The sequence below is a fragment of the Larus michahellis genome, chromosome 1 (assembly GCF_964199755.1).
Source record: "Larus michahellis chromosome 1, bLarMic1.1, whole genome shotgun sequence".
In the NCBI taxonomy this organism is placed as follows: domain Eukaryota; kingdom Metazoa; phylum Chordata; class Aves; order Charadriiformes; family Laridae; genus Larus; species Larus michahellis.
In genome coordinates this window covers 62220820-62247942 of record NC_133896.1, presented here as the reverse complement: position 1 = coordinate 62247942, position 27123 = coordinate 62220820, and the positions used below count along the sequence as shown (strand labels likewise).

The following is a 27123-nucleotide window of genomic DNA, read 5'->3' as shown; positions in this document are numbered from 1 at the left end:
TGGATGATATGTAATGAAGGCGAGTGGAATTTATTCAGATGTGATTTTAGTTGTATGTGAATAATGGTTGAAAGGTGAGAGTGAGAAACACACTTTCCAAGTACTAGAATTCATTCTTCTCATATTGACTGAAGAAATGTCATTTTAAGACTTTTAATAGGGTTGCTTCTGTTTGTATATTTTAAAATTACTCAAAGCAAGCTCCTCTACTTTAAGTGAGGGTTTCTATTTGCCAGTGGAGAATTCAAAATGCAAAATAGATCCCCCTACCTTATTTTACCCGTTCCTTCCCAAGATGGTCTACTGGTGAGTGGTTATAGAAATGACTTTGGAGTCAGTGCTATTCACAAAGCTAGGCTAATATCTTTCATCCAGACATGGCACACGCTTCTTTCAACCCAAAGTCTTTTTTTTAGCTTGAGTGTCATTTTTTAAGGGTGAGAAGGATGGGAAAGAGGGTGAGACCACTGGGTTTGAACAGGCCTCGGGTTTTCTTTGCTTCCCCACCTCCTCAAATGCATTTCAAGATTGGGACCTCATCCACCAGAAGTGAAATGTAATGTGAGTTATCTAACCCAAAGTGCCATAAAGGCAGATTATTCACCAGACTCTGTAGCCGTTGTAGGGATTGTATGCTAACAAAGCGTCACTAAGTTGCAGGCTGTGCAGGACTAATTCTAAAAGTGAAGTGTATTAGAGGGTACAAGTTGTTTATATTCCATGTTTATTTTGCTGTTCTTTCAATTAATCTTAAAATATGTATATATTAGAGTAAGAGACAATGGGAAATAGGACTTGTGAAGAGTTGGAAACAGTGGATGATGCACTTGATAGACAGAAGTGGGTAAGATGATGACTCAGTGAACTCCGACCTTTTATTAAAGCTGTCTCTAACACTGTGTCACAGTTTTGAGGGCTCATAAGAAGAATGACCTTAATCTGGGATTGTGCACTTGCTGGCTGCTTGCTGGGAAGTCATCAGAAGAACTTTATGGAATCAGGCTGGTTTTAATCTACTGAGAGGACTCTTTTGGAAGCTTCTTGTGTCCTGCCTCCACATCCAGAGATGCCTGGACCAGTTGTACAGTTCTCTCACATTGAACCTATCTGCTCACTCCTTATGTGGACAAAGTGGATTTTGCGTGTGAACAGACGCCAAACTCCTGGTCATTTTATGCCATTATGTTTCCCTTTGGTATTACACATTTCACATCGTTACTAAGAATATCTTTTGAATATTGCTGTAAAAAACCTTTTAGGTTCCCTTGCCCTCTTCTGTTGTTTCTGAGTAACTGATTAGTAATTCTTGCAGCAGAAGTGTATGGTGACTGCAGATCAAATCTGCATTAAGGTTCACTTCCTTTTAGAACAAGCAACCAAGTCTAGTACGCAGGGTGTTATTCCCCTGTAGGCATGGGGTATATTTATTGTTAACTGTATAATCGCAAGAAGGCAATACCGACATTCTACTTTCCCACTTGATTAAGGTGAGCGTTGCAGCCATTTAAAAACAAAAATATCTACTGTAATGTACTTTCGTACTTGAGGCATGTGAAGCCTTTTCCCTGTGTTTTTAATTACAGTTGCAGAAGAAAAGATGAAAATTAGCTTATAGACCTTCAGCCAAAAAATATGGAGTTGATTTTAATTTAGGTTAACCATAGAAACCTCAGCCAGCATTCTAGGTGGGGCTGTGCTGCAATAAATGATACCTTTTTCTCCCAACTATGGTAAGTCGTCCCTTGAATAGAAGTTTTCTTTTAAGAGCATTAAGCCCATTTTTAGCTGCATTACTGTGCTATGAGTGAGATAGGTTTATGTTGTTTGTTGCATTCTGCCATGCGGGATAATGATACATAATCTGTTTTTGGATTGTTTTTAATTTCTGCATTCAAAATTTGTTTTTGAATTAGTACTTGAGAATCATTAAACTGTACTTTTAAAAATGTAGGAGCGGAATTTTAAGATGGAGCAGGGTGAAGAGAGATACTACCTGGTATGTAATTTAAATGATGCAGAAGTTGTAGGCCAAAGTATTTGCCAAAAATGTGGATCAATACTGGCTAGTCAAGGTTTGTCAGGCTGCTGGAGTCGGTGCTGAGCCAGGATCCATGTGGCTACCACAAGTGGAAACAAGTAGTTGATCCAGGCCAAATTCTTAAATCTGCTTGCCAACCAGCTGGAGGAGGGTGACATTTTAAAATACAAAAATCTACACCAATTCCAATAGCTGTAAGAAAATATCACTGTTTTCTCATCAGGAGCTTTGCTGCTACAGTGGGAAAAGTAACAAGGGATTAACAACAATTCATACTGAAATGGTAAAAGTAAGAACAAAATAGTAGCATGGAAGTTGATATAACACGGCAATACAAATTCCTTGTATCTCTCTTGAAGGAAAAGACAGTTGCCAGAACTGCTTTTCTTTTCACTTCTGTCTGTCCTTCCCTTTCCCCTCCTTCTACTTCATCTTTGTGGGACATTATTATTCTTTTCGCGTGTTGAATTTGCCTGTTACACTAAGCTGTTGGCCTCATCTTTATTTTTGCTAAATCTGTGAAGCTTCAGGCCTACCTGTGGCATTAAACAAATAAAACACAGCCACCAATTAGGAAGGAGCCTATTTTCTGCACCTTTACCAGCTGTGGTCCAGGACAGCTGCCATACCCCTGCACTGGCTATTCTTCCTGGTCTCTTGTTAGTGTCTGTGTATATTGCTCTGTCAAAAGGTCTATCCAAATTTGACAAAAGATGCCCTCCAGAGGTCCCTTCCAACCTCAACCATCCCGTAATTCTGTGAATTTTGGGTCAGGCCCTCAGCCAGCATAAATCGGCGTACTTCCATTAACTTCAGGCAACCCTACGCCAACTGATAGTGATTATTCATCTCCAGAGCAGGACAGGGATGCACAACTGGCTTCAAACAGCTCAGTTTGGTGCCTCAGGAGCTGACTCTGTGTGTGTGTGTGTTCTTGGCCTTTTGCAACTAAAGCGTCACTTGCGTGTCTTGTGCAAGATTTTACTTGATGCCTTCCGCCTTGATTTTTAGAGTGCAGGCACTGCCTGTACGCAGCAGCCCCGCAGATGTGCTGTCAGTCAGTAAACAGCGGTAATTCAGTTGTGTATCCAAACCCATAGTCCAACCCAGTTTATGGGCTGGGCTGTTTCTTCAGTGCCTCTCTCACAAATATGTTTTTTGTTTTGAAAAATAAAGCTCCAAACATATTCATTTGGAGACATGTCACGTAAAAATAGTTTAAGAGTGAAAAGTTGTGTACTGTTGCCAAAAAATGCATATACATGGTTGACCCTGTACCCTTGGTTGTTTGGTTTAGAAATGTTTCTTTTCTTCAGATTAAATGTCCTGTGATTATTTCCGGTTGTGTCAATGCCATCATCATCATCCTTTCATGTGAATTTCTTAGTTTATTTCCAAATTGTTGTTCAAAGTGCAATGAACTCAGTTTGGAAACAGATGAGTGTGCTTTGTTGGAGGCTCACCTTCTCGTGGGCGCGTGGTTTGGAGCACTAGTGATGCACAGTATGACGGCGGGCAAGTCAATATTTGGAAAATGATTCAAACAAATGGGAAAAAAAAGGTGACATATATATAACGAGATCTTCATTTTTCCACCCTTTAAAATGACTGTTCAGTGGGATGGTTTAGTACACGAGCGATGTTCCAGTGGGTGCTAATAATTTGATTGTGATATTTAGTTTTAAAAACAAGCTGGATTTTGTGGCAGCAGAGAGAAGGAACGTGCTTTAAATTTGTTCACTGCCTCAGTCTTTTTAGATATATTTTGTCATTTTCCCATTCCTTCATCTTGTTTCATCTTGGTTTTTGTTGGGTTCACATAGGACATGGAAGGTGACCAGCATAATGCTTCTGGAGCCAACATGTCCCACAATTGGTTATTACACCTGCATGTGTGTATTTTCATGTGTATTTATGGATGCATACAGATGCACACAGATTGATTTGGGGTGTCTCTGTGATTTGAGGAGATGCTGAATCTCCAGTCCTCACTAGAGACTTGCGGGCATCAATTGTGCCATATCTTATTATGGAAACTTGACAAAATGTGCCTCTTTGTACATGCCGTGGTGACATTTCAGTTCCTGATGCAGCACAGCCAGCACATCTGATGGCAGGCCGTGCCTTGAACATCCAGTTCTTTGTGGTACGGAGCTGCGATGTTCTTTCCTCCCTCCCTTTGTAGGACAAAATCTAGCAAGTGTCGATCCTGCCACGTGTACAATAAGGCTCAGTCTCATCGAGCTGAGAATATTCAGTGCTTCCAAAAATCATTCTGTGCCTTACGAGGATAAGTGAAAAGGTGTTCTAGCAGTGAATTTATTAAGATTTACTTTTTTGCCTCACAGTTTTCTACAGCTGCTAGATCATAGTTGGTTTGAAATCTTGGCTGGTACAGCATCATTATAGAACGGGAATTATGCTAGCAGGGAATGCGTTTGGCTGTGTAGCCCTTAACTGTTTAATATTAATTTGTTTGACTGCATATTTGTGGGTGCTATTGTACAGTCATGTGAGTCCAGATGCCTGAGTGATTTTCCAGTGCCAGTTCCTGCCAGGGAGCTGAGCAAGGGCTCTTATCTTTGGTTTGACCTGATGGTTCTCACTGGGCTGTGCCAGAGCAGGAGCTCCAAGGCTCAACTACCATAATGATGTATCTGCTTTCTTTCCCCAAGTGTGCCGCCGTGGCTGTCTTCTAGACATCCTGGGATACCTTTCTAGCTTGCCTGATGTATATGTAACTATTTTGCTGCCTTCTTTAGCTGGTAAAATAGCTTTTAATTCTGGATTTATTTTTTTCGTTCCTTTTTTTTCTTTCAGAGCTTGCCGCTTAATTTTTCTGAGCAATTAAATCCAGTTTTGTTTAAATGTTCTAAAGTAGCAGTGCATATGCTTGCAAAAGACGCTTTAAAATTAAAATAATAAATATTGAGAGGGTCATTTCTTTCAGACTGTGTATGTCTTTTTATGCATGCACAACAAATTACCCCTTATTCCCCATATCCTGAAGCTAATAGCACAAAACTAATGTTGTCAAATGATCACTGCTATTGACTGTAAAATTAATCAGACTTTGGCTTCAGTTAGCCTTAAAGAAAGACTTGACATATTAGTAGACTGTGTTCTGGAAACCACCTGATCCTCTGAATCCCAGTGAGATGAAGTCTGGTTTTGTGATTAGGGCTCTAGGTTGGGATTTAGGAGCTCTGAGCTTAGTTTTTGGCTTTGCTACAGAATTCCTGTGTCCACAAGGGCAAATCATTTGGGAAGTGCTTTGTCACCTTAACAAACGTAAAAAAGTACATTGGGAATTTCCAGCTGAACATTATCATTAGCGAATGTTAGTGCTTCAGAACTGATGGCAAAGGGTTGGGATTTGGTTTATCTGTTAATTCAAATAGTTGTGGTGGGAGGCTTTTGGGGTTTTTTGTTCTTAAAAGAAGCTTCAGAAATATAGAGGAAAAAGGTTTATTGAAAAGCTCTTTTTGTTCTTTTTTTTTTTTTTCCTTTTAAGGAACTTTCTATTTTGAAGTATTTAAAAAACCCCTGAAGTAGTAAAGTTAATATTAAAAGATTCAATTGAATGAATTTTGAGAATTATCTTTTCTTAAATTTGTCATTTTTATTTGTAATTCTAATTCAGAAAAGGAAATGAAGCGAAATCTGTCCTGCAAGGTGGAAAAGCGCATTTGTACCTATCTAGAACACCTGGCATGTGCCTCTGCTGACTACTATTCATAAAAAGATGTTAGCATTTACTTAACTTCTGTGCACATTCTTACGTCTCATTGAATTCAGTGGGCCTTGAGCTTGTATTTACCTATGTTTATTAATAGTCTGTCCACAATGGGAATGTTTCCTTGAATAGGAGCCTTTTTTCCCTTGCATGGTAAAGAGGGTGAACACGGTCTCTTCTCACACATTTAAGTATTTGATAAAGACTTCTGAACGTTTAGGAAGATATCGATAACAATAGTTTGGAGTGCCACAGAATGGCTTACAGGCAATCAATCTAAAAACGCTGACTGTAGTTAAGTCCAGTTAGTTTGAGGATGGTCTGGTTGACTGACTTGGAAAGACTCCGTTAAAGAAGAGAGCCTCTAACTGACATTTTTCTTTCCTTTGAGCGGTTACATAGATGGTTTGCTGTTTGGAGGAAGGTTTTCTGTGTTGTCATGGCTGGAGGGAGCTCTTCTGCAAGGGGTCAGCGTATCCCCAGCTGTGGTGGTCAGACCATGGTTGGGCTTGGAGAAGGCCATACTTGTAAGGGGGCTGTTTTAACCAGCTAATATATTGTTGTCCAGGTAGGTCATGTAAATTTGTTTGCTTGAGATTTATGAATCTCAAATTGAGTAAGCAAACACTAATAGTTGTCACATTTCCAGGTAAGGCAGCAAATAAAACTGGCTGATCCCTCCTGTATGAATGGCTAGCAGTGATGGCGGAAACAGATGGGTTACACACAGATGGAATACAAAATAAAAACTTTCCACTTTTTTCTCTTTTCCAGCCATGGGTTGTCTGTTTTCAGATGCTATGGGCCATAAACCTTGGCAATATAAAAGCAATGCAATTGACTGTAAGGAGGCTAGAAGGCTTAAAAACAAGTTTCCTCTTCCCTTGCCCCCCATCAAGACATGATGAATCAGTGGGTTGCGACCACAGCTGATGTTGAGATGCACAGTCATCTTATCTTTTACAGGATTTATTATGAAGTGAGTTATTTTTCAGCATGGGTCTAAGTATTTGAATCTATCCCTGACTCTTTCCCTGGTTTATTAATGGGCTGCAGTGCTGCCATCACCATGGTATCCTGCTACCTCTTCCCCTGTGAAGACTGCAAAACCGCATGTTGATGAAATTTACATTTTTAATTCTCCCCTCTCCACGCCTATATGTATAAAAATGGTTTGCAAAACCATGGGGGAACACAAACACAAGGACAATCTGGTGTTGAGAAATTACTAGGGTTGCTGGGTTGTTTTGTTTGTTTTTAATGCTCTTTCTTTATGTGATTATACTGCAGCCATCATTGGTTCAATACCTGCTCCTAGGTAGACACCAGAACACCAGATGGATTACGTACTTTACAGCACTAATGATAGTGGCTGATAATGTGTGCAAATCTCTTCTTTCACTGATTGTTCGAGGCAGTTAAGAAATACTGAATACAGCTGTACATAATTACGCTTCTTTTGAAACTAAACCAGCCTGTGAAATCCCTGTTCCTGGAAAATGGTCAAAATTAGTCAATAACAAAAACAAAACAAACAAACAACAAAACCCCAAACCCTTTGCATGTACTTAGTTAATGGTATATTGTGACATTCTCTTTCTTAGATGCAAGGCTTCCCTGCCAACTCTATTGAGACTTAAAGGAGGGGAAAAAAAGCTGCATAATGAAACTACAAAAAGGTGGTTTTGCTGCAGGTGTAGGAAGATGCTGATTTGACAATACTCTGCGCATATGCACTTGTCTATGTCAGAATGAGTTTGTGTAGGATTAAGTATGTAAGTATGCATGTTGCAGGTATGCGAAGGGACATTTCCTCTTTCTACCCACTCCCTGTTTCTTTCGTATGTTTCTTTGAGTTACTGTAAGATCAACTTCTGAAATGATCTTTTTTGACTTGTTTATCCTCACCTTTTTTCCTTTCTTCCATCATTCTGCAAAATTTCCCTCGCTAAACGACTGAAGAAAACAAGATCAGAGTTTTATTAGGTTTTGCCTTCCCTTCCCCCAGTTTTCTACCGTTGAAACTTGCCAATCACTGTTAAAGCCTACACTGGGCTTTTCTGCAGCACAGGAGATATCATTAAGGCTTTAAACCCACTAATGAGGGAAATGTGCGCTGCTTGAAGGCTCCTGCAATATTAACTACATCCAATTATGTTAGGTAAACGTATGAGTATAGTCAAAACAGGATGAAAGCGTATCTTTCTATTCAGGCCAAAAGCAGTCTTCTGAGCCAATCTTTCATCAAACTTACATTGGCTATTTATTTACGGGCTTTGCAGCACTGTTTTTTTAATGCTGCAGTGCTCAAGACAAACAACACTTACAGACGGGAAAGGACTATCTATTCCCAGGGCTCTGATCCTTATTTAAAGAACATGTTTTATTGCCGGGTAAAATATGTGAAATCTTAAGGGTGATAAATATTTTCTCCTGTTTAAATACAGTATTGCTTCCTTATCTAATCCTGTCCTTAGCTGACTGCGTTATGAGTAGGTGTGATACATGTGGAGTGGAGATGCAGTTTGTGCTGGTCTTTGCTGGTCCTGACCTTTGATTTCTGGTGGTTTGTTGTTCTTTAAAGGGAAGTTCAACTTTTCCTACTTCTTTGGGCATATGCTATGGGGATATTTTTTCCGAAGTTTACTCAGTCTGATAGCACAGGTTTTCAACAGTCCCTCATTTCTGACTTCTGAAACTGTTATTTGTCAATAGCAGATTAGTTGTTTTGTTTACAGTTTTCTCCCTTTTCCCCTATTCTTGATGTACAGTAGAGCGCCATGTCCTTTGATTCCTGCCTTTACCAGTCTGCTTTTGTTAGGAGAAGAGCCATTAGTTTGTCACTCGTTCCAAAATTGATATAGGCTCAGATCACAACATTCGAGTTGGCATTTTTACATACTTTGACAATCAGAGTTCAGACCCAGTGACATGCTTTGTGTCCATGTCTTTGTCCACATTTGGAGCTAACTATCTGCTTGTGAACGAAAAGTTCTTTTGAAGTATCTGATGATAGAGGAACCCGTTGAGGTCTGTACAAGTGATATTTCACAGCACAGAGAACTGATATACATGTCCCTGCCTAGAAGTTCAGCACTGAGCCTTGGAGCAGATGTGACACGGCAATATATGATACTTTGAATGGTTGTCATATACCATGCCTAAGATCTGCATAGTCTAGCTGAGTGTCCTCTTTCAAATGTGGCCGGCAGCAGAAGTCAAAAGACTAGCATGATAGCAAGACAGACAGTGAGAGTAATATTCCTTCTTGCTTATCCGCCCAGCCTCCAGCAACCAGTGCTGTGGCAGCTTCCAGGGCTAGAGGTTGCATCTGGGCATCATTTCTGCTAATGGCTCCATTGGCTCCAAATCAGTTTCCCCCCACCACTTCTGAATCCTTTCTATTAACTATTACGCAAGCAGGTGACTTTTTTTCATGGATGAGCTCTTTCTTTCAGATGCGATAGGAGTTATATTTGGGGACTTGTGTGTGAGCAAGTTCATTCCTCTTCAGTGAGAGTTAATGCGATACATGTGGGTATTATTATACTAATCCTTGCAAGCCTCTGCTCTTCATTTTAGGTCTTTTAAAAGTAATATTATCATCTCAAAAATAGTGGGAATAATTCTCTCTTTAGTCATTCATTCAGATAGCTTAATCCATTTACCTGCCTTTTATGTTTATATTTGAACTTAAACATGTGAAAGGTTTTTTCCTTTCCTTTTTTTTTTATATGTATATAATGATAATATTCTTATCTAGTACAATGCTAACAACCTTTTGTTAAGATGTCTTAGCTGAAGTTACCATTCTCACAGCAAGACCTACAAAATGGATCATGTGAGCATTGTTCATCTGGTTCAGCTCAGAAGCTAATCCATCTTAGTTTACGTATCAATGCGGACTTTTTCAAAACTATGCAGGCTGACTTGGCACTGAAGCAGATGGTGAGTGCTCGCACGGGCTCTCCACCAGCTCCATCTCAATGGTGGTAATCTCCGATAGATAGGGAGTGGCAAACAGCCGATGAGGTAGTAGCATCATAAATTGACGCAGCTGTTTTTGTAGTGGTTCTCTGACCAAAGCCTGGAAAGTTGTCTTCTGAACTTTACAAAATTACCTAGCGTTTAACTCCAGTAAACTTGTTCTGAGCAAAAAATTTTTGCTATCCTGCTTTTTCCGCTTGTGATCGTACACTATGTAATGTTCATCCTGCAAGAGTAAGAACTCTATGGGAAAGGGTTTAGAGACGATGCACTCCTTACCACTGACAGTGTGTTGCAGCTATAAATCTTATGGATCCTAAGTGAAAAATGAGTCGTCAGGTCTTATTTTTGTCTCTAGTGAGAATTCGTTTTTGTTTAAATAGCAACCACATACCTTGGCACCATTTGTTGTAAATAGTTGATAGCAAATAGTTGGCCGGCCGGAGCCTTTGGAAGGGAACGGGCTGTAGTGTGTCGTGCAGGTGCAGGAGAAACACCGGGCTGTGCATGCAGCGCTCCTGACCACCACCAAGGAAGTTGCAGAGCACTTGCCAATGCTGCTGACTTTTTGTCGGTGTTAAATTTACTACCCTTAGAAGAAGAAGGAAAGAGGAGGGGGCTGTGTATCAATTCAAGCCTTCACACTGCACAGCTCGCTCCCAGCTCTCCAGTGTAAGAAGTGCTCCCTGCTTTGAGCACCCTTGGCCACTGCTCATTTTCACGTTGATTCACCTGTTTCTGAAGGCTGGATGATGGCCGGAGGAGGCTTCATTTAGCCCCACAGACACATATGCAGCAGCAGATAGAGACACGGATCAGGAAACAGCTATCCTGCAGTAAAAGAAAAGGATTGTTGATCGTTGTTAATTATTTACTCCTGCCAGTCTCCTCTCACTGGTGTTAAGCAACAGAAACTAAAATAACTACATTCTTTACTGAAATAATGTCCCATTCTTCTTCTTTTCCTCCCACGCTTGCTCTTGCAGAAAAGGGTTTGGGGAAATAAGTAGTAAAAACAAAAACTCTCTTGCACTGTTCTCCTCTGCTAGATTAATTGTACGTTGAAGATACACAAGTTATTCTTTTTTTCCCTTTTCAAGGCAATTGCAAAGGACAGTTTCCCCATTTCCTTTTCCATTTTCATTATGCGCATTTAGATGAAGCTAAAACTGCACTCTTGCACTTTTTATGCAGCTTTCCTAAAATAATTCTGAATAATTTAACAATGGCTCAGAAACATTCCAGTTTAACCAGTCGTTGACCTTCAGTCACATTTTAATGTCATCAGGACTGTACTGGTATTTCATCAGTTCCAAGGAGGCTGTATTGTAGCAGAGGCAAAGGTGATATCTATAATTAAAGTTGCCCAATGTGTTCCATTACAATGTTTACCTTTCAGTAGATTATCAAACTTTAACTGCTTCAATTAATATTTTCCATTTAGAATTTTTCAGTCAAAATGGTCTTGCTATTTTGGAGAAGAAGCCTAGGGAAAAGATATCCATTGTGGGGAAAAATAAACCCAGAGTCTTTTTCTTTGACGTTGGCTTTGTTCCCTCTGAGTGTAAGGGCTGGAAATAAAAACCACTTTGAAAATCTGACCAAACTGCTTAAGTTTATAAGGCCCTGAAGAATCTCAGTAAACACAGACTCAACAAAAATTATGAAAGAACAAGGAAACTCACTCGCTAGTATCACTCTCTGGTGACAGGGCTCTACAGATCACTAACTTCTAGAAGTTGTCATGTGAGCATGTCTAAAGGTTGAGAATCCTGAGTTTGTGACTGATTCGTTTCACATGAAAGTTTTTTTTTTTTACATGTAATATTAAAACCTTTCAGGACATTGTTTTCTTTATAAATGTTACCTTTGCAAAATCAAAGCGAGATCCTGTGGGGAAAAAATAATATAGGATAACATAACTAAAGAATTGGACTCATTTTTGCATATATATTGCCAGCATCAAGAATTAAAAAAAATGTATACCTTACATGGCCCTTAATGTTCTCTGAGATTTGATTAGGAAATGTGTGGAAGATAGAAGTTTCATATTGTGGATGATTTTGAAGAGTCAAAAGCCAAAATAAAAATAAGAACTTGATTAGAATATTTTGTTTTGGTTACAGCTTCTAATGTAAAGTCAAAGTTGTTTCAGTTTGCAAAGTTATTTTGTTCCAAAAACATATATAACAAAGTATTTTGTTGGAACTTTTCTCCATTTTTTTTCCTGGAAAAACAAATTGATTTTGCCTGGAAAAACAAATTGATTTTGCAGTATTTCCAGTTTCTCTCATCCATGCGGTTTTATTTAAGTTTCTCTAACCAGCTCTGTTTTTATTTTGTTTAATGTTTGATTTGAGTTTTTAGGGGGAACGCCCCTTCTCTAATTGATGTTTGACCATGTCAGATTAGATGTTCTCTGGATGCCCCGCCGGCTGCTGGATGGCACAGCCTTGGTTTTTCCCCCCTCAGTGGTCAAGTGGGGCAGCTCTCATTTCCTCACTTCTTTCAGCTCTTCCCTTGGCGCTCGTGGTAGCTTTTATATTGTATTGGCAGTGCACGGTCAGTTCTGGCTGTAAGAACTTAGGCTGGCCCCAGGGTTAAGATTTATTCTAAGTAAAAATTTCAGCAAGGTTTTAGACATGCTGCAAAGGGTTATTTTTTTTCCATTTCAAGATCGCTTGTATTTATCAGGCTGTTGGATACTGGGGGAGGAGGGGATTCGGCACTGACTCCAGATGTGGGGGAAGCAGCTGTGCAGATGCAAAATGAGTTCTGGTGATGTGGGAGCTCGTGCTGCACTGGCCAGCACCGATGGCTGGAAATTAAAACCCCTTCCCCTTCTCCCACCCGCCAGTAAAGCTGTGCTTGGAAATGCAGGTACCGAACAAAATGGAAAAAAAACGAGGTGCATGCGATCAAGCGTGATGTGCGCGCTGAATAGGGGTGCAGCCGGGTAATTTCACTGGACGTGTGGTCTCCCATAGAGGAAGTCCTCTATGGGAAGTCCCAGCAGGCAGTACTCTGGCAACTCGAGTTCTTGTCATCTTTCCGTGTGTGGCTGGCTGTTGTGGGGTTAATACCTAGTGAAAGCCTGCAGGTCTTTCATTCTCACAGCTGGCACATGCTCCTTCCCTGGGCACTCGCTAAAAGGGAATCTAAATCCCAAATACTGCTCTGTCCTAGTGGGCATCTGCTGAGCTTCCAGCTTGTCTACAGCTGAAATGCTTTTGCTGACTTTTTGGGCAGCATAAGGGGGCAGAATTCAGGATCTGACCCATCCCGCTAGTTCCGTGTCACGGTGACAGCGCAGTAAAACTGAAGCAATGGGGTGGTGAAACAGCCCCTCCAAATGCTGCATCACCTGGAAGGGGGCCTGTTTTGCAAGGAAGAGATCGGTGAGCTTCGGGGCGTGGGCTCCGATCTGTGGGGTTTTTGGTTGTTTTTAATTTTTATCTTATCCTAGAACTCTTAAGATGACAAGATACGGCGGTGTGCTTCACGCTTCATAATCTGCACTGCTTGCTATTACAAGCCTAATACGTTTGAGAATGCAAAAGTAGCTAATACTGTTAATTTATTTTGAACAAGGTACTTGCTGATACTCAGAGGAGCATTTTAGCTGCTCTCCTGGAAGAAATCAAATAAGAGCGATGTGATGAACAGTCTGGTTACAGGTTGTTTGGGAAGTGAGGCTGTTTCACTGAAATTGCGAGCTCCAGGGAACTCATGATAAGTCCTGTAACATTATCTGTACGCAATAGGACTTTATTATTGTTGGAATTATCTTATGACAAACACTTAATTCTTGATGTGCTCAAATTAATTTGTGAGAGTCAAACGAACAAACGCTCTTTGGTATAAGCATGTTTTGACATACTTTGATAAATTAGGATTTATTTTTTTCACTTGAGTGAAACCAGACAAATAACCACAAATATGAAATCTTGGAAGATAAAATCCTGAAAGTGTATTATGCAACTACTTGCAAAGTTTTATAGCCTAGCTCTTCTTGAGGGACAAATAAATGAGAAATGAAAGCAGCTACTACTATCAGGAAAATGCATTAGTATTTTGACGGATAGATGTGGAGATCTTAATACATGAAGTTTGTTTTTTTTTCCCTGATGTGTAAATATACACTTAATGTAATTAGAAACAATTGTGAAATAGCAGGCAGGGAATTCAAATTCTTCAGTTAAGAGGATATTGCAAATGTGATTTGTTGACAGCTTGTCGTGCTGCCATTACAGCTGACCTGGAGTTTTCTTTCTGAACAACTTTTCAAAGGAAAGCTAACAGAAAAAGAGACATATTTGGCCAGGGAGTGCTCTTTCTCTGACTAGCAGCAGATGCTCAGAGAAAAGGGAGAAGAACAGGGCAAGTGCAGGGTGGTGTTGCCTGTGGAATAGCCCCCTAGCATCTGACTGTCCATGGCTGACTTCTTGAGCTGGAGGTTGCGTCCATGGTTTTAATTTTCAATAGCCCCTTTCTTCCAGTAGTTTGATTTAAATAACATCTTGAACCCATTTGTATTTTTGAAAACCACACGGAGTCTTCACAAGCAAACTTTTATTTGCTTTGTTTGACATTGTTTTCAAATTTTCATTTTGGCATTAGGGGGAAAAAAAGGTAAAATACTTTTTCCTTGAGTTGTTCCGCACATATTGGATGTCATTGGTCTGAAGTACTGATTCCAAATGCTCCGTTTCAAATTAGATAAATGAGAGTTTGAAGTGTATTTTGTATATCGGGATGTTGTCACACAGGAAGTGGTATATTAGGCATCAACTTTTAGGTGCTACATAGGAACTTGGAAGACAGATAGCAACACTTTGAAAAGACTCTCAGCTTTTGGCCATCGTTTACTACTTACTCACTTGTTTACTTTTAGTGTGTCTCAGGGCTTTGAGATTTTAAGCTAGATTGGCCTGTTTAGAATTTTATTTCTGTATTACAACATCTGAGTGAAAGAGATCAAACCAAAATTGTCAATAAAATATGAAATACATGAAAAAGGGCCTTTTTAACATATATACTCTGCTCTGAAGAAAAGTTTTGCATACAAGTAATATTTTTAAACTAAGCTATTGCTAAGCTTCCCCTTCGCATGGCTAGCTTGCCTCTGCCAATCATTAGGAAGTCCTAAGCATTTAACCCCCATTTGAGGAGCTTAGTTTGAAAATACAAAATGAAACCTCTTGCGCAGCCATACCTAGTACTTGGAAGTGCCCGATTCCCTTGGAGCTGGTGATTTTAACAGCGAGGTTTCTCAGGCACCTGCAATTCTTTTTCTAAGCATGATCAGAAGCACTTTGGTGCCAAAGCACTCAGCAGTTTTGAGACCTACCTCATGTCTGGCCTATGACCTATGAATATGACGTTTTAAGAGGAGAGGGACCTCACAGGTACCTTTGAAACTGGCTGGTGGTTCAGGCTCTGAAGAAAACGTAGCAGCAGCAAACACGTTACTTTGAGTCAACAAGAGAAGGTGATGGAACTGGGCCTCTTCAATACTGCCCACAGTGACAAGGGGAGTTGCCCAGAGTGCAAGGGAAAGGCTTCCATGCATTTTTCTCCTGGAAGTCATTCCAAGGTGCTCATCTTAGCTCTCTGGGAAGCGCCCTACCTAGCAACCTATAGGTGATTCTTGGGAAAGATGCACTTGCAGCCTTATGTGTTGAAGCCACTCCACGTTCCATGCAGTCCTTGGCATTCATGGTAGAGAAGTTAGTGAATCTCTGCAGCCTAATAGGGCAGTCACATGGATCACGGAGGCCAGAGTTTCAGATACTACTACAAAATATTGCTGATCATGGAGGCCAAGGTTTCAGACAGTACTGCAAAGTATTACTCATCTATCTTTATCTAAGGATAGTGTTGTATAAACAAACCTTGGAGAGGAACTGGGACTGAAGCCCTTTTTATGATGGGAATGAATGCTCGAAGTCCAGCCCCAGTCCCAGTTCACTCCTAAGTATTCCCTGGAAAGGACAGGAGGGTTTAGGACCATCCCTCCCTGCACCTTCCCCTAACCTGTACCGCTGCTGTGATAGTTCTTTCCTTCTTCACTATTCTTATTCCTTACTTTTCTTCCCATCCTTATCTACAGGAAGGAATTACAACTTTTTTCCCCCCGTATGTGAGTTCAGTTCCCTCTGTGACACTATGAAAGGGAATTACCACCATGACTTCCTTCACTGTTCAGTTGAAAGAAAGGGAGTAATCCCTGATCACAGCTGTAGTGGCCTCTCTTTCTGAAGCGCGTTGTGTTATGATGTCCATGAGAATGGAGGTGGCGAGGCCCTAGGGAGGTATGGGACTCTCCCTGAGTTGCTGTCATGGCAGCTTGGACTGCTCCGTGCTCAGCTTTGTTGAATTCTCTTCTGAGGTATCTAACTGCATACCCAAGGCATTTGGGTCAGGATTATGACAGGGGTCAGCAGCCTAAAGGACGGGCAGTGGGAGGCTGGGTAGTACTTACAAACTCCCTTGGTAGTCTCCAGAATCTCCAAGGGTATTGCAGAGAAGTCTCTGAATGAGCAGATTATGGAATATGATGTTCCTGCGTAACAGAATGGTAGAGCCCAAGTTCTTATGGACATTGCCTGCCATTCCTGTGTACACCAATGATTGAAAGAATGGGAATATATCTGTAGCAAAAGTTATTGAGGACTGTTTTTCTCCAAATTCTCCTTGCAATCTGTAAAAGGAAACTTCTGGTCCTCAACCTTTCCTCTAGGAAAATTGTGCATAAACAGAGAGGCTTGTAATAATCTTATGACTTTATCCAACATTAAAAAGTCCAGTTACGTCAGCTGAAAAGTAGATTTAAACATTGTGTTTAAAAACTGCTTCCCAGCACAGCAGAAACTGCGTATAGAGCACAGGTTCTCCAGTTCAACTTGAATTTGTTTGTAATACTAAAACTCCTAATTAATTAACAGTGAATACTTTTTTCTTTGGTTTGATTGTTTTGACCCCAAATACGCAAACTGACCGCCATATGCAAACTGATGAAGGCGGGGACTTAATTTTGATCTTGCTTACACCAACAAATGGAATGATGTGTGACTTGCATCAGTCTGGGTCAGACTGCAGGAGGCCATATGTGTTTATTTTAGCATTTATGAATGGTTATATTTACCTCATTGCAATGACTCGCTTTGGTTTCTATTGACAAACCCATGACTTAAGAGAATGTTTGCAAAGACAAGAACAGATGTTTCCAGGCTGCTTGCCACAGAGGAAAAAAGGCAGTATTTACTAGTAAGCTAGTGTCGGCTATGCCATTTTTCCAATGAGTAATGATGAACAGTAGCCATTAGTCAGCTGCTGAAGATCCTGACTTGACAACAAAGGAATGGGCTTGGAGATGCCTTTTTGTATAGTCTGATCTATTCAGTAGAGTGGAAGCCAATTGCTGTAATCACTGAAACCAATTCTACCTTGTAACACACTTTTGACATATCTGAATGACCAAGGGGAACCTGAAAGCTTAATGAAATAAATAATGCATGGATATTTTCTCCCCTCCTCTGCAAGCATGTTGGTTTCAAATTAAGCTAAAAACTTTTACTAGACAGTTTTATGATATTGCAAAGCAACATAAGCTTTTTGGAGTGAGCACGGTGATTTTCTTTTTCCCTCTGCAGCCGTAAGAACACCTCCTAAATCATAGATACTAAAATCAAACCTGTTTTAAATGGTCTTTATAGAGGGGAAATAAGGTGTAATAGACTATCAGCAGGGTTAATGGGAGGGTTTTGGGGAAAGTGTTTGTGAACAAATGTGCGTGCACAGTTTTAACGCTCATGGAAGGACTGAATTCAGTCACCTGGGAGCAGCAGTGTGGGGTGTGCGGCATCTGAGGATTTGGATAGGGAGTTTTGGAAAGGCAAATGAAGCGTGAGCCTACTTTGGGAGAGACAACACCTGCATGTAGTGATCGTCTCTGGGGTTATATGGGTGGGAGGCCCCTCACAGGCAGAGCAGAGAGGTGGGACAGACCCAGTGGTCTCCCACTGGGGCGTGGTGCTCAGTGGACAATGCCAGGCCTTTGCCCTCCATGAAGGCTGTGATCTTTGGGGAAGGAGTTGAGTCTTGCTCCAATACGATGATGATTTGTGAAGGGAAAATTGATACACGTTCTGAAGAGATGTGGCTATAATGTCTCTGTAAGCAAGAACCTGCTAGATGGAAATGATAAAGAACTACAGGGTATATTGCATAGACCAACTCTGTTTTGTTTATAACAACATGCAACACGGTGCTCTGCAGGTTCAACCAGAAGCCACTACACAATGTGTCTTTGAATGTCATGAATGCAGGGAGAGTGTGAGCATGACTCTTCCTCTTACAAAACACCAAGGAAGTTTGAAGGAATATACCATATCAGTTTACCAACGGGGAATTTTTAAAACTAATATATGGAGGCGTCTTCTGCTTTCCCACTTTCATGATCCACTTACTGCAGGCTTGGTGAGATGTATTCCAGGAGATACCTCAGGAGAGCTTTTCTGTTATTTTTTTTAATAGGAAGTTTTATGTTGATCTGTAAGTGTCATGCCACTGCCACTGGCTGAATGAAATACCATCTGAGCGGTTCATGGGTGTACTGGTTCCACCTGCTGGCTGAACTGGTGGTGATGACCTGTCAATCAAGTGGTACAAGTAGGGTTGAAGAAGTAATCTTATGGAAATGTTTTACGAATAATTCCTGTCTGAGGGATGGGGATAGAGTCTTTTCTCCGTACTACAAACTTTCTCTCTGGTTTTTCATTAAATTTCATGTCATTAAATTAAATTTAAAAATGCAGTTTCTTAAGCAGGATGGCAATACCTAATGAAAAGTGCACATTTAGAAAGACAAGGACAGCAACCCTCTTTGAAAATAAGAGAATGAACAAATTAACCCCCTGATGTGCCAGTGCTCTGCCTGCTCAATGCTGCTGCCTGCTCATCCCTTTTGGAGCTCACCCAGGGAGAGAAATTCCACACCTATTCCCTGTAGAGCTATCACACATACTGCATGGCATGCCCAAGGGCTGGGAGGATGATGACCCCGCATTGGGAACATACTCCAAAACTTTCCCCAAAGAGGGAAAAGGGTGGGGGTGGAGGGAACTCAGAGCTGGACTTAACTCTGGATGCTGTAACGTCCATGGATACAGAAGAAAGGCTGGATGTGAGAAGAGCAAATGGCTCTTGTTAGCATGGGTTAGCATTGTAGGGTTGAGACTAGCGCTAGAGTTCAGGGGAGCATGGACATTGGATTCCAGTTAAAGCTAGATCCTGCAAAGCCTTCAGGGCTAGTAGAAAGCTGAGGCTGTACATGAAGGCAAATAGTGTTTGCTAGGTATGAATAATGCCAGAATTAGTGTTGGAGTTACTGTTAGGGTTGGGATTTTGGGTACTCTAGAGCTTAGTTTCTTGTTTGAATCTCACCAGGCTTTCAGTGCTGGGGGTTGGCTCCAGCAGAAGTAAATCTTTTTTGATTGGTTTTGTTAGCACTAGGTTATGATTAAGTCTAAGTTTAAGATAACAAAGTTTCTGAGATCCTGTTTTATAGAGTTTAATTTCTTACTATGTTGTCAAAACACGTGGAGTAGATTAGCAGCTGGTTCTATGGAGGTAAGTGGTTTATATTATAGGTTTTAGAGCTAGTAGGTTTTTAAAGAATGCGTGACTGCATTAACTTTCTTCTGCTGGTTGCAAACTTTCATCCCTCATTTTTCTACCGAAGGAAGAAGAGAAGGCTTCTGAGGGAACATTGTGGTGCTGCTATCCTTCCTTCTGCTCCAGGCAGTCATTGCTGGCTGCCAGAGGTTCAGTCTAGCCTGCTGGTGACAAACTCATAAAAGGAGCAAATGATTTATGAATCACACAAGGCTACAGTTATACTTCAGAATAAAACAGATTATTAGTGCATGAGTTGGTCCTACAGATGTCCATATTGACATGCTGCTTAGCATGATTTTGTCCTGTATTGATTAGTTGTCCCCCAGGCATGGTCTGGGCACAGTTCAGGAGGTGAACATGCACAATGACCAGAAGTAGTTTGGATATGGCCATTCTCTTCGGGAAAGTGATTTAACCTCAGGGACAGGAGGTGTTCTGTACCACTTGGCCTCAAAGCCAGAGAAGAGTCACTTCCCTGAATTATTTAGTAATACACAGCAAGCCAAATTGACTCAGGGACAAACAAGCCAATAACTGGGTCTGAAGGGTCAGCCTAAGGAACAGCTTAATGGGGAGGGAATTCTTGCATCAATTGCAAATATGCTGCTCATCTGCAAACATGATTTTGTTTTCTGTTTTAAAAGCCCTGGTGTTTTAAAGGATTTGTTTGGAAGCAAATGCCTCCCGTTTTCTTTGTTGTTTCTGATGGCATGTCTGTGATTGTGAGAACTCAGTAGCACTTGCAGGTACGCTGCAGCAGATTACCGTGCTGCCAGTAATTTTCGTGCAGCATCACTGTACCGTGGTCAGAAATGGTTGATTGCACAGGAGAAGGAAGCGCAGAGCAGTTGTTGAGTATTTAGATAATGCTAGATGGAATATGAGTCTGATTGCATTTGACTTAAAAGCAACCTCCTTCCCCGCCTAAAAACCAAAATCCCACCCCTGAAAATATTACAGCTGCCTCCCATGGTAATTTTTTTAGTGATTTTTATAGGCTCGAGAATTCTCAGATACAGCTAGTACTTCGTCCGTTCGGAGTGAGGTGACACTTCATCTTTCACTAAGATACTTCAGGCTCATTCTCATACCAAATCCATTTTCATTCCTGCTATATGAACCTGTAATATAGGTTATGCAATTAGGAGGAAAGCGTTTGCAGAAATGATAAGGAAAACCTGATAAATGAAATCTGCTATACGCTGTCAGTCACGCTGATGCTATTCCAATAAACACAAACATGGTTTTGTGTAGCCGGTTTAAAGAGACAGAGTAAAATAATTTATGGCCAAAATTGTCTTTCCTTCCTTGCGGTGTTTATATGTATATAATGCTATACACACCAAAAATATGTCAAGGGAGCATTACTGACATAAAGTGGAGTGCTAAAAAGGCAATGCTATGGTTAGTGTCGTAGTTATAGCATTATAGTTAACAGGCTTTTTGTTCAGTAACTGGGCCCCTCTCTGTGAATGCGCTATGTACAGTCTTTATGCAATTAGGAGCATTTTTTAGGGTGAATGTTTGGGTTTAGGGGGCATTTTTTCTTTCAAGGCAAATGCAGTCAGATTTATATTGCATCTGTTATTATCTAAGTGGAGCCTTGTCTTCCAGAGCAGATTTGTCTTATAGAGTGCAAGATTGGGCAGCCTTCAATTTAGGAGTGGATGCAAAATACTTTCCGAAGTGTTGCCCTATAATTTCCCCCCCCCCTTTTTTTTTTTTCCCCCCTGTACTAAACCTCACTTGGAAGACAAAATCAGTCATTTCCTTGTGGGAATTGTTATTCTGCTCTTTCGCTGCAGTTTCTGAGTGCCTCACAAATGTTAATGTGTCATTAGCAGTTCTGAGGAGGTGATGTGGTATCTCCAATTTATAAATCAGGAGTGAAGGCTGGTGGTTGAAGTACAGGTCCAAGAGTGTTTGCTAATTTCGGGGCTCCATTCAGTGACCTGATTTCTTGGACTAACGCATTTCATGGGATGAAGGCACATTCCCTGTTGTTGATTTCAGTGACATTAGTGAGTGCTCAGGAGTTCTGTGATCTGGGCCTTAGGGCTTGAAACTGAAGACGAAAGGTATAACGAATACTTATTTGGTGACCAGCCGAGTCAAGATTTAGTGTAAAGGGCTTCCCTAGCAGCACATAGGAACTGTAGGGCAAAGGCTAGCGTACAGTACTTGCTCCAAGGATGATTCTCATTTCCAGTTGTCCAGGACCTCTTTCTTCTGATTTCTGCTGTGGCTTTGAGTATCTGTAACAAATGAGGCAGCGGTCCAGTGAGTGATGGTCTCTCTAGCTGCACTTCTGATCCTCAGAACAGATACCTACTGACAAGTTAGAAAATAGATAATTTATTTAAAGACGATACTTAGAGAAAGCAGTCCAAACCACTTCAGCTTTGCCAGCCTGTCCCAAGTTTTCCTTATTATTGGACAAAATAGGATAGTCTGTGTATACATTAAAAATGTGCCCATATTTTATCTTATAGTAGTCGTCTGATGAGAGTACCTGAGTTAGTCTCTTCCTTCAGATAAATATCCTGCTACGTACTCTTCTACTTGAAAACAGCTCATCTTTGCTCAAAACTGGTCTGTAGTGTCAGCTCAGTGACATTAGTTCACTGCACTGGGTGGTGTTGCTGAGAATGTAAAACTGTCCCATTAGCCTGTTTGCAATATAAAATAGGCTTCTGCATTTTACAAGCTTATGCAGTGTAGCGAGATTCTGGCATGTGTAAAGGAAAAAGGTGTTAAGGAGAGCTGGCAGCTCCTTAAAGAGAAGATATTAAGTGCAAACTCTTCCAATAAGGAGGAAAGTTAAGGAAGTGCAGCAGAAGACCAGTGTAGCTAAATTTTCAGCTCTTCATGGCCCCTGAAGAGAAGAAGATTTTTTTTACGGAGTAGGAAGTAGGTCAGATTTCCAAGAAGACAGATAAAAAAGAAGCATGCAGGGACAATAAAATCAGAAATCTTGAGGCACAAAATGAAATGAAAGTATCCAGGTGTGTAACAGGGGGTAAGAACTCATTTTTTGTGTACATTAGTAATGAAAGAAAGACTGAAATAAAATGTTGGAGGGTGAAAGGGACCAACAGATGACATTGGGAAGACCAAAGTGTCTTTTCTTTGTTTGGGTCTTTCCCAGTAAAGTGGATGCTGCTGCTACTGATAACGTGGGGGACTGTACTGCCACTGCTACCATGGGCAGGTAGGCAGGGGCCTCGGTGCCAGAAGATCTGACGTGCACAAATGACTGTCTCTGTACAGCCTGATATCTACAGAAGTGTACAGCTTCTACCCCAGCCCACCAATTTTAGGATGGTTTGTCTGGAGGCCATTACAGTACAATACCTGAAATACGGATTGAAGATGTCTTTGAAATTGTCTAGAAACAGTCCACTGTCAGAAGGGAAGTATGAGCTGGGAGGCTCCCAGAGGTGGCTTCTTTGCAAGTGCTATTCTGTACTTTTGTTAATGGGTTAGATGGTAGCACTGAGTATGATAACAATTTATACAGAAGGCACTAAGCTGGTAAGGATGAAAGATGCCATGAAAGATGCCATGAAAGAAAGGGCTACAATTCAAAGTGGTCTTGATCAGTTGGAGAAGTAATCATAAAAAGAATGGTCACAGTTCAACAAGGACGTGTTCTACATATGACTCTTAGGAGTAACCAACTTTATTGATAAAGGCTGGGGAATACAGTCCTAGGGAGTAATTATTCAGAAAAACATCTGAGAGTTGCAGGGAAACACAAGTCAGTACACGAGTCGACATTGTCATGCTGTGGTATGTAGTATTTTGGGGTGAATAGAGAGGAATATGGCCTGCAGAACACATGAAAAACCACCCTCCCTGGCTGGAGTACCGGGTCAAGTCACAGGGACTATATCTTGAGAAAGGTGTAAATCAGCAAGACTATGCAGAGAGACGGCGACAAGACTGAACAAACGGTCACAGATAACATGACTGAGAAATACGTTTTGAGCGAATTGGTGTTGTTTGGGGTAGATGGCAGCAATAAGATTAGTGATTACTATAGCCTTCTGTAGATATGGAGTGCTGCAAAGAGGGAAAGAATAACCTCTTTTCTATGCCTGTTGATAACACAAGGACTAAAGACTGTAAGTTCCATCAGGACAGATGGTGCTACCATGGTAAGAGTAGTCCAGCACTGGAAAAGTTTGAGTGGGGAGGCTATTGAATCTGCATTGTTGGAGGCCTTCAAGAACAATTCGGAAACATCCTCTGGCAATAATAAAAGTTGTAGGAGATTATACTGTGGGGCTGGACAACACCTGATACCTCTTCCGGGCATAATTGCATTATTTTCTGACACGCTTCCTCTTTCTTTTTTATCCTTTTACTCTTTGGTGAATATTGCTATTGTCTGGATAGGGATTTCTTAGTTGGCAGGGGGGATGAAAGTTTAGCAAATCCATAGCAGTCATCCTGGTACAGAACTTCATGGGGCAGTGCTTTAAGCTACTATGTTTGACTAACTGCAAATTGTAAGAGTACCAGGCCACAACTTCTTAGTGAGAGTGTTCCTTATAGACAAAGTAAGGACTTGCTTTCTAATCAACATATTTTCTGAAGACTTTTAAAATGCATGTAACAGTCTGACATACCAGCTGTCACCAGAAATCGTGTCCCCCACCAACACCCACGTGCAGTGCGTTGGCACTCATGTCACACAGAGAGGGAGTGTTGACAGGTCCTCTTGGTAGTCACCTTAGAAAGAGAAGAAAGAAGCCAGGGTTCAGCAAAGGAGAACTGGCAATTGCAGGAGAACACCAGGAATGGCAGAACTAGAATAGTGTGAGCAAGGAGTTACTGGACTGGTCCAGGGCTTTTTCACAAGTCCAAGGGGAAATGCGTGCAGCAAAAGGCAAATTTATCTCTGGCCTCGTCCATGTTTAGCTTGGTGTTTGGGACCTATTTGAACCTCTCTCATTGTGGGAAGCAGTGCAACACTATTCATGGCCAATCTTTCCAAGTTCCAGAGTCTCAAGTAGCTCTAGTTGCATTTGTGTGAAAACTAAATCATGTTTTCTTTTGATTTAGAAGCCGAACTTGATTTCGAAGCCAATGCTTGACAGCATCCTTTGTCTTCGTGATGAGAGATGGAAGTATGTCCGGAGTCTCCTGGCCCCAGCTTTCAGCGATAGCAAACTGAAAGAGGTAAGGTGTAGGCTATGTTGCTTTCCTAATTTAGAAGACATAATAGTTTTCTTCCATGTAAGCATCTACTTTATATAGCTCTAGATCAAGAACTGGTAAAAAACTGCTAATTTGTGCCAGTTTATTTAGACCTGAAGAGCACATGCAGTTAAGCATACATACAGTGTGATCCAGGGCAGAGACTGGTGAAAATCAGAATAGCTCATCTGAGAATATGATCCTCTGTCTTTATATAGACCAGTTTGTCCATAAAAGAGTAGCAAACTCAAAAAGGAGCCTTACACCTTCCTTCCCCCGCCCTGTTAGGAGTAAGCTAAAGTACGGGAAAGGTTATTGCTCCCAGTTGGAACATAGCTTTTCGTGATTTGCAGAGTCAGCAGCTCTCACGTTAGCACAGGAACTGCTGTCAGTCTATTTTCATTTCTCCATCTCCTTCCCCCCTCCTCCTTTTATTCTTTAATCCTTTCATATAATAAAATAAGTCACTGGAACAGAATGTCATTGCCAGATAAATACCTCTGACTGAAAATAAATGTCTCCGTGCTGACCTGCTGCTAATTTTCTATAAATGTCTCAGCATTTACTTAGCCATGGGAACCCATTACTGGGTAGCAAAGTCCTATTCCAGTGGCACGATATCTCTTAATTAAACGCAGATAAATGATTGACTGCTTAAAGTCTTCTTTCAAGGGGGGAAAAAAACCAACAAAAAAACCTCCAACACCTCTTCCTTTCTGTATTTTATTCTGAAAGGGAGCCATGCCTCACTCCGGTGCCCAGTCCTGGGTTGTAAAATTTTCCACTGGGCAGACGCTTGTGTTGTTTTGACATGCCGCTGTCGAAATCCACAGTAACATCTAAATGCATCTGGCTTTCCCAGCTCTATAGACAGCGGTCGCTTAGCAACGCCGGCTGTCACCTCCTTATTATGGTAAATTCTAATTGGCCGCCAGCCTGGAGGAGATGCTGATTAATCACGACTGACAACGCCATTGGTTATGCGCCCCGACATTTGCTCTGTCACCGGCTCCATCGTGAAATTTTAGCAAGGCTCAGGATGTTTAAATATGCAAGCGATTAGTTGCTCATGGCGTTGTGGGGAGAGGAGAGTTTTGCGTTTTCCTGACGGAAATTAATCTGCTTTACTGCAGGTCACCAGCTCTTTGCTGGTGGACTAACAAAAGATAAAGCCGCACTCCCCTCAATTTGTGGAGAGCCACCTCTGCCAGCGCTAGCCGGGTAGACCTGATGGAAAAGATCTGTGAGGGTGAGCAGGCGGAGGCCCTGGGTGTCGTGCTTTGGGGCCGGGCAGGCATGGGTCTGCAGGGTTTGACTAATTAAACCGGGGTGGGAGAAGTCACGGTGCTCACTGTGCACTGCTTGGTGATGGAGGTGCAACGCAGGAGGAGGATAATGGTAGGAAGTAAAATGAAGAGCTGGCTAGTGCCTGGTAGCTGTCTCACGTGCACAATTTGAGATCTTTGTTTTTAGCCTGAGAATGAGCTTTCCCTGTGCTGCCTCTTCCAAACTCTGTGGAAGGGGTGTGATTGTGCATGGTCTCAGTGTGACCTGGAAACGGTCACTTTCTCCTCCAGGAAATGGGAAAACGAGGAACAGGGAAGGTCTCTGAAAGGCCCAACTTTTTTCCTCTGTCCCATGTCTTCACCAGAAGACCATCCATCCCTATACAGACAGATGCTTGCAGTAAGTCCATGTGAGATTAAGAACCTCTTTTGAATGGATGCGCTCCTCAGCCTTTCATTTCATTTTCTAGCCAAATACATGAATGGTACTGGGATTTGAAGTTAATGCAACTTAAGTCCTCGCCCATGTGCTTCTCTTGCTGTTGCTTAATTTAGAAGCCATACCAACACTTCTCAAAGGAAATCAATGCTCATTAATTATGATCTCACTTTTTAACTCTCCCATATTTAGTACTCTCTCAGAACCTCTATAGCAGCATGAAAATAAAAATACCATGTTCTAGTATTGGCCATACTACAGAGTATTCAGAGTTACATAGAAGACATCCTGTTTTTTTAAATAAACTCTTCCTCTCTACCTCAAAGGAGTTACAAATAAGCTAGTTTTGGTATTAACTTATTGCATGAGAACGCGGATGTGTTGTTTTATACAGATTTATAAATACTGCTAGACACATTCCTCATTTCTTCTAATAAGACATTGATTCCTTTGCCACAGAGGTCTGAGCTCTGACAAAACCCAACACCGAAGTCTTCCTCTCTGTGTTCACTCTGGATGTCTGCCTTGCCTTTGTTCCCCTATGCAAACTCCCCAGTGACACTAGAGAGACTGCAGACCTCTCGAGTAGCTTTGGAGAGTGGTTCCCCTTGAGCACCGCAGTCCCTAGTGCCAGTCTAAACGTCGACTTGTCTGTCTGGATGCTCTGAGACAACTGGGAGCTATTAGCCTGTCACAGAGCAGTAAATGTTAACAATTCCCTGTGCTCCCCATAGCAATCACTTCAGATAAA

At 41.3% G+C, this 27123-nt stretch overlaps 1 protein-coding gene across 4 annotated transcripts in view; it reads left to right on the top strand.

The window, feature by feature from the left end:
• TBXAS1 (thromboxane A synthase 1) overlaps nt 1-27123 on the top strand; it is a 245277-nt gene that overhangs the window by 117730 nt on the left and 100424 nt on the right. For all 4 annotated transcript variants that reach the window (XM_074581949.1, XM_074581960.1, XM_074581970.1 and 1 more), the window contains one exon: nt 24513-24629. In XM_074581949.1, the coding sequence (XP_074438050.1) occupies nt 24513-24629 (117 nt within the window). The remainder of the gene's footprint in view (nt 1-24512; nt 24630-27123) is intronic.